Source organism: Medicago truncatula, chromosome 4 (genome assembly GCF_003473485.1).
Source record: "Medicago truncatula cultivar Jemalong A17 chromosome 4, MtrunA17r5.0-ANR, whole genome shotgun sequence".
NCBI classification, from domain to species: Eukaryota; Viridiplantae; Streptophyta; class Magnoliopsida; order Fabales; family Fabaceae; genus Medicago; species Medicago truncatula.
In genome coordinates this window covers 27,901,848-27,909,217 of record NC_053045.1, presented here as the reverse complement: position 1 = coordinate 27,909,217, position 7,370 = coordinate 27,901,848, and the positions used below count along the sequence as shown (strand labels likewise).

At 36.7% G+C, this 7,370-nt stretch overlaps 1 protein-coding gene across 1 annotated transcript; it reads right to left on the bottom strand.

Annotated features, from left to right (window-relative positions):
* Positions 1-1,210: 1,210 nt before the first annotated feature.
* Positions 1,211-2,485, bottom strand: LOC112420849 (uncharacterized). Its single transcript, XM_024780590.1, has 2 exons — positions 1,870-2,485; positions 1,211-1,752 (listed from the first exon to the last, which is right to left on the bottom strand). The coding sequence occupies exons 1-2, from the start codon at positions 2,483-2,485 to the stop codon at positions 1,211-1,213; spliced, it is 1,158 nt and encodes a 385-aa protein (XP_024636358.1).
* Positions 2,486-7,370: the final 4,885 nt, after the last annotated feature.

The window sequence follows — 7,370 nt, the reverse complement described above, 5'->3', positions numbered from 1 at the left end:
GAGAAAATAAAATCCCTCGTACATACAAAGATAAATATTAGAGTTTAATTAGTATATTGTGTTATATTTTACACATATGTTTTTTTTATTTTTTTTATTTTTATTTTTATAAAATTCATTGAATATTAATTAATTATTAAGAAGCATAGTTGAACCGATGCATTTTTTTTATCAAATAGAAAAAACTAGGTTTAATTGCACTTTTGGACCCCTATCTTTCCAAAAGTTGTGGTTATGGTACCCTAAGTAATTTAAATACAAAACAACCCCCTATGTTTTGATTTTTTGGCAGTTTTGGACCCCCAGTCCATTAGTGAGGTGCCATGTGGCCCCCTAAATAATACACGTGGCACCTCACTAATGGATTGGGGTTCCAAAACTGCCAAAGAATCAAAACATAGGGGGTTGATTTGTATTTAAATTAGTTAGGGGGTCATAACCGTAACTTTTGGAAAGATAGGGGTCCAAATTAAAAGTGCAATTAAGCCAAAAAACTAAAGAACCAGGAGGTGGGCCTGAACCAAACAGTACAAACTAAGCCATAAGGCTCAACTAGAAGGACCTAAAGAATCCCTATACAAAAGAGGGGGGATAGTCCCACCACCGAAAAGAGTTAAAAGCCAGTCCCTGCCCATTTTTAGCAAGTGCATCAGCTACAAGATTACTATCTCTAAGCACATGATTGAATTTACAAGAAATATTTCTGAAGAACCAAACACAGTTCTTCCATCTATTTATCAATCGCCAAGGAATTCCAGTTGAAGTGTGAAAAGCCTTGACCACAAGGAGAGAATCAGTTTCAATCCAAACTTGAGTGAGCTGCAACTCCATGGCTTTTTCCAAAGCAAGCATACAGGCGCAAAATTCAGCCTCAAGAGAGGAAGCATAGCCTATGTTTTGAACCATCGCACCCAAAAAACTAGCATGTGATTCCCTAATAACGAAACAAATAGAGCCATTAGGATAAGGACCAAAGGAAGAGCCATCACAGTTTATTTTTACCCAACCAGAATCTGGAGGTAGCCAATGAGATACTCGAGGAATGTGTGGGTTGCTCGTCTTCAATGGGATACCAAACAACTGAGACATCCTTAAATCTTGCATAGTCGCTCTGCTAGGAGCCAGAACCAAATCAAAACTTAGTTTCACTTCGAAGATTATGATATTAATAAGAGCACCCATGTGTGACTGTTTTCCATTAAAATATCTCTTATTTCTCTCTAACCATATGCACCATATGACATTTTTGATGGTTGAGATCAGAATTTGCTGCACCAACGTACTGCCTCCTCCAATTCTGCTTAACAAAAAGGTTCTGACACGATGACAAGTCAAGCTGCTGATTAATTCCCTGGTTAAGCCAATCCCAAATCTGAGATGTGACCGGACAACGGAGAAAAATGTGATCCGAAGTTTCTAATTGTTTCTTGCAGAAACAACAGATGGAGACAATAGTGCAACCTCTCTTCCTCAGGTTCTCATCAGTAGGCAACCTGTTGTGTATGAAACGCCAGCATATGAAAACTCTAGTGGGAGGAATATAAGTATTCCAAACAAGTTTGTGCCAGGGAACCTTTATGCATGTTCCTCTGACAAAAAGATACGTAAGCTTATTAGTCAAATGTCCATCAGTAGTAGATAACCATTGAAGCGCATCAGGAACTGGCTTAATGGGAAGGGTAGTTTGCAGAATTTTATTAGTAAGAACGTCATCCTTAACATGAAAGTAAGTAGGCAAATTCCATTCCCCATCTACAATATAATCAGAAACAGACATAGATAAAGCACTGTGCAAAATGAAACAGATTTTCCATCACCAATGCTCCAAGTTAGAGTGCTGAATGACAACATCAACCCAACTTTTCAGACCAATCCAGATGGAGGAGTGTATATAATGGTTTTTGGGTTTAGCATTAGATAAGAGTATGTGTCTGCATAGCTGTGCCCACTGATCCTGAGATGTGAGAAACTTCCTAGTTAAGTGAAGCAGGGAAGCATTATTAACCATGAAAGGATCTCTGATAGCTAAACCTCCTTCATCTTTGGGTCGACACATAGTATTCCAAGCCACGGTACATATTTTCTGTTGATTACAATCTCCGCTCCAGACAAAATTCCTTATGATTTTAGTTATCTCATTCAGAATAATCTTAGGCCACCTATGGATATGGAAAGTGTAAACAAGCATGCCGCTGATCACATAATTAACAAGTTGGGCCCTTCCCATTATAGACAGTAATCTACCATGCCAGGTACTCAGCTTAGATTTGATCCTGTCAAATATAGGCCTCAGATGAACGGCTTTTGGCCTGCCTTTGAAGAGAGGAACCCCTAGATAAACAAAGGGGAGGTTATCATATATGAAGCTAGTTAAAGTTGCAATAGCAATAATTTTGGACATGGGGACAGAACTGGTATAAAACTTACTATTAGTGGCATTAATGAGTTGTCCAGAAAACGCGCCATAAACCTCAAATAAATGCATTATGCTTTTAATATTTGCTAAGGTTCCCTTATAGAAAATCAATATGTCATCAGCGTATAAACAGTGGTTGGGGACATATACTCCTCTAGAATAATGCATTTGAGAAAGTTTACCCTCCAAAGTCAGGGCATGAAGGCCCCTACTAAGGACCTCTTCTGCAATGCAAAAAAGTAAAAGGGAGAGGGGATCCCCTTGTCTCACTCATCTGGTGTAAGTGAAGAAACCAACAGATTTACCATTTATGTTGATAGAGAGTCTAGCAGAATGAAGGATAGTAGAGATCCAATTGCAAAAGCACTGACTAAAGCCAAAACATTTCAAAACCTGCAGCAAGAAGTCCCAATTCAGAGTATCAAAAGCATTTCGAACATCAATTTTCAGAGAAATACTCCCACCATAAGTTTTCTTGTGCAAGAGATTGACAGCTTCAGAAGCAAGCATGATGCAATCTTGGATTTGCCTGCCAGGTATGAAGCCTCGTTGATGTTCAGAAATGATTTTTGCAGCTATGGTGCCTAGCCTATCAGCTAAGATCTTGGTGGTTATTTTGAATTGGAATCTATGATGTTGTTTAGGCAACAAATGGATGAGAGCAATCACGAGATGGTTAATTTGTTAACACAAAAAATTGGTACGATGTTTAACCCTTTGATTCAAAGTACGAATCAAAGTTACGAAGCATTAGCCACTCAAATGGAGAGAATAGCATATTTCTTCGCCCCTTCACAAAATGTTTATCAACGGATTTCCCAAATCCAAAATACTCAACCGGTGCAAATGGTCAAACCTATGGTTCAAAGACACAACATGTGCCTCAACCTCAACCAGTTGAATCAATAGTACAAGCATATCCAGAAGTGATTTTGGTAAACATGAATCATGATGCAGATGTAGTTGTTAGGAATGTCCAACAACAAATCATCAGAGCACATAATAACATAGCCAAATTTGGTTGAAAATACTATGGTTAAGAATGTCTTAAACATGGGATTACATAGGCCAAACTTTGTATCTCATTTGTCAGAATATGTTCTACAAATTGAACTTCCTAGGGGCTATAAAATTCCTAAGTACACAATGTTTGCTGGTGATACCAAAGAATCTATGGTCGAACATATATCACGATATTTGATTGAGGCTGGAGATATTGCAAACAATGAGAATTGAGATTAAAAATCTTCCCAATTTCTCAATCAAAGAATGCCTTTACGTGGTTCACCACGCTTCCACTGCATTCCATTCAACATTGGACTCAATTAGAGAGGTTGTTTCATGAATAATTTTACATGGGCTAATCTAAGATTAGTCTACAGAAATTGGCGAGTGTCAGAAGAAGAACAACTGAATCTATTGATGATTATTTGAACAAATTTAAATTGTTAAAGGCAAGATGTTTTACTCAAGTGCATGAGCATTAGTTAGTCGAAATGGTTGTTGGTTTCCTGGATTATTCCATCAGGAATAAATTAGACACTCAATACTTGAGAGATATAGCCCAATTGACCGATAGAGTTCGACAGGTCGAAAGACTTGATGACAGTCAGTCATTCACTGTTTTTAGTGTCATTTTCATGATATTTTGAGTTCACAAGCAAGCTTAAACAACAAAGAAAGCAAGAAAAATAGAAGATTTTGAAGAAAACAAAATCGTGTCACGATTATTGAAAATGTATCACGATTTGGAGCACAGGATGAGGTTCATTCGACATTGGTTAAAACGTGCTAAGATGGCTATTTCGTGACACGATTTTAGGAACCCTAATTTTTAAGTGTTTACTTTTTGTGAAGTGAAGAGGAAAAGTGAGTCCAGGAATCATAGTGGTATATATTTTTGAGTTGATCCACATTGCCATATAAAAATGAAAGAAAGACCACACATGCGTACTACACCTATAGAGGTGTACTGGAAATAAAGGGAGTGTTGGACATTAACAAGATAATTGGGCTTTAACCCTTTGACACAACCTGATGGGTGTTGACCCGAAAAGAAAAACAAGAAGCAATGTAACTTGGAAAGAAAGAAAGAAAAAACGGCACAACACAATATAAAAGGAGGAGCCATCACATTGTGCAGAGGGAGATTCACGATTGGGAAATAAAAGAGAGGCACGCATCACGAGATGACTGGGAGGCACATGGTTATAGAAAAACAACATCAACAGTAGCACGAGGAAGAGAAATTAAGGAGTAAAGCCAGCAACGACGGAACTCTATCGGTTTATTTTCTTTACTATCTTGTTTATTCCTTTAACTATGTCTAGATGATTCTTTGTAACCCTAATTGAACCATGTAGCTGTGAAACTCTATTTATTGTGAATGACATCTAATTTTTATTCAATTCAATTGTTCTTAATGCTTTTTATATATTGACACCATATAAACATGATTTAGTGAGAATGAATAACTACTGACCATAGCTTTCTACTTAAACTTAATTAAGTTGTTTTAATAAACATGGTTAGTCTAGGAATGGATAATCGTTTGTTAGTGATATTAGGTTAACATGCTTAAACCTTCAAAGATTATTAGACCATCTAAGAAATTAGGGGCTGTAGTTTGAGAAGAGGGTCCTAACTCAAGGGATTGATTAGGACTATTTTGTTAACTATGAACTAGAAAATCATTCATAAGAATAGGTGCAGTATACCAATTAGGGGATCATAGATGATTCGAAAGACCTGATCTCATCTCTCTCTCTCTCTCTCTCTCTCTCTCTCTCTCTCTCTCTCTCTCTCTCTCTCTCTCTCTCTCTCTCTCTCTCTCTCTCTCTCTCTCTCTCTCTCTCTCTCTCTCTCTCTCTCTCTCTCTCTCTCTCTCTCTCTCTTCCAAAACTATTTTTATATTCTGTTTATTTAATTTTATGCAAACCAAAACTACTGCCTCTGGCACTAAAATAATTTACACATCCTAGATATTAACCTTATTGCTAAATTGAGATTAACACGGTCCCTCTGAATACGAACTTATAAATTTTATTACTTCGATAGTTTTAGTACACTTGCAAAAATTCTATCAAGTTTTTGGTGCAGCTGCCGGGGACTGTTGAATCATTTCAATTTGGTAATTTTGTTATTATTTAGGATTTTTGTCATTTATATTTTTATTTATATATATATATATAATTACTCTTGTTGCTTTTATTTTATCTTGTGCGGTGCTATGATGGTATCTTTTTTCTTTTTGTTGTTTCTGCGAGGTCAAGCAAAATAATATTTGATTTAGGATGGGAGATATGCCATCTAGACGCACCTTAGGGGACTATGGTATAGGAACACACCGATGTCTTATCACTCATGGGTTTCAACCGGCGAACCCATTGCCTTCAACATAAAAAATTCCATTCTTATGGGTCTTAGAGAAAATCAATATGATGGAGGATCACTTCAAGAGCTATACGAACACTTGAGTATATTTTATGAATCTTGTTTGTTCTGCTGCCCAGATGGAGTGACTGAAGATCAAAAGAAGTTGCAATTGTTCGCTTTAACATTAACTGGAAGAGCAAAAGATTGGTTGCATGCTCTGCCTAATGGTACAATTCACAAATGGGATGAGTTAGAAGAGAAGTTTTCGAAGAGGTTCTTTCCATTATCGAAGTTGTTGAAGAAGAGATCAGAAATTAATGGTTTCAAACAAGGTGATACAGAATCTCTCTATGATGCTTGGGAGAGGTTCAAACTGTTATTGAAGAGGTGTCCACCACATTGTTTTGATATGCTGGAACAGATGCAAATATTTACACACGGGATGAATGTTCAAACTAGGATGCTCCTTGATGCCTCAGCTGGGGGTAGTATAAGAGAAAAAACAGACCTTGAGGTTCAAACTCTAATTGAGATCATGACTTTGAATGAGTATTGTGTTGAGATTGAGCAAAGTGAGAAAGGAGTGCTTGAAGTGAATGAGAATAGTATTATCCTGGCTAGTCAGGCATTGATGAGTAAACAAATAGAAGCACTTTCAAAACAGGTACAGGCCATAAGTATAAGACAAGTTTAAGTTCAACAGATTCAACAACCACAATCAAAGCCAACCGCACTTGAAGAAGCCTTGACTAGTTTCATCAAATTAATCCAAACCAACTTTCAAGTGATAAATTCAAATCAAGAAAGTGTGCAAAGGAACAATGAAGCTTACTTTAAGAACCTTGAAACTCAAATTGGGCAGTTGTCAAAACTAATGGCAGCATAATCAAGGGGAGGTTTTGGTAGCAATACTTCTAAAAATCAAAAGAATGATGCATGTGATATGATTGGAGTGAGTGATGGGAGAGTAGCAGCTATCCTTATGAGAGTGGATAAGAGTAAGAAAAATAAAGTTGAGTGTGAATCCAAGGAGGAGGGAGATAAAATAGAGAAACTCATAGATGCAAGCTCCATTTTGAGAAAGTCTAAAAGTCAGCTCCTCAAGGATGGTGATAAGCCTCAAGTGATTCCATATTATGTGAAGTTTCCTTATCCTCATTTCAGTACAAATAAGGAGAATGTTGAATATCCAAATAATAAAAATCGCAAAGTCATTGAATTGAGAACCAGAAAAGTGCTCAAGCCGGTGAATCTTGAGAGTACCAATAGAAAGGTTGATGAAGTGGATAGTGAAGATGAATTTGGAAATGAGCAACAAGAAAAAAATAAAAATGAAAAGAGAATGCTTGTTGAATCAAAGTGTAAATATCCACCTTGACTTGGGTGTTGAAGCGTCAAGCTCAATAACGTAAAAGAAAGCGCTTGGTGGGAGGCAACCCATCCTTTTATTATGTTTTTGTTTTCAGTATTTTATTTCTATTATTGAGTCAAACAATTTTTCTTTAATTTTCATTTTGGATTAACTCAGTTGTTATGTGATTGAATCTGAACTTGTTTATTATTGATGAATTTGCTTGTT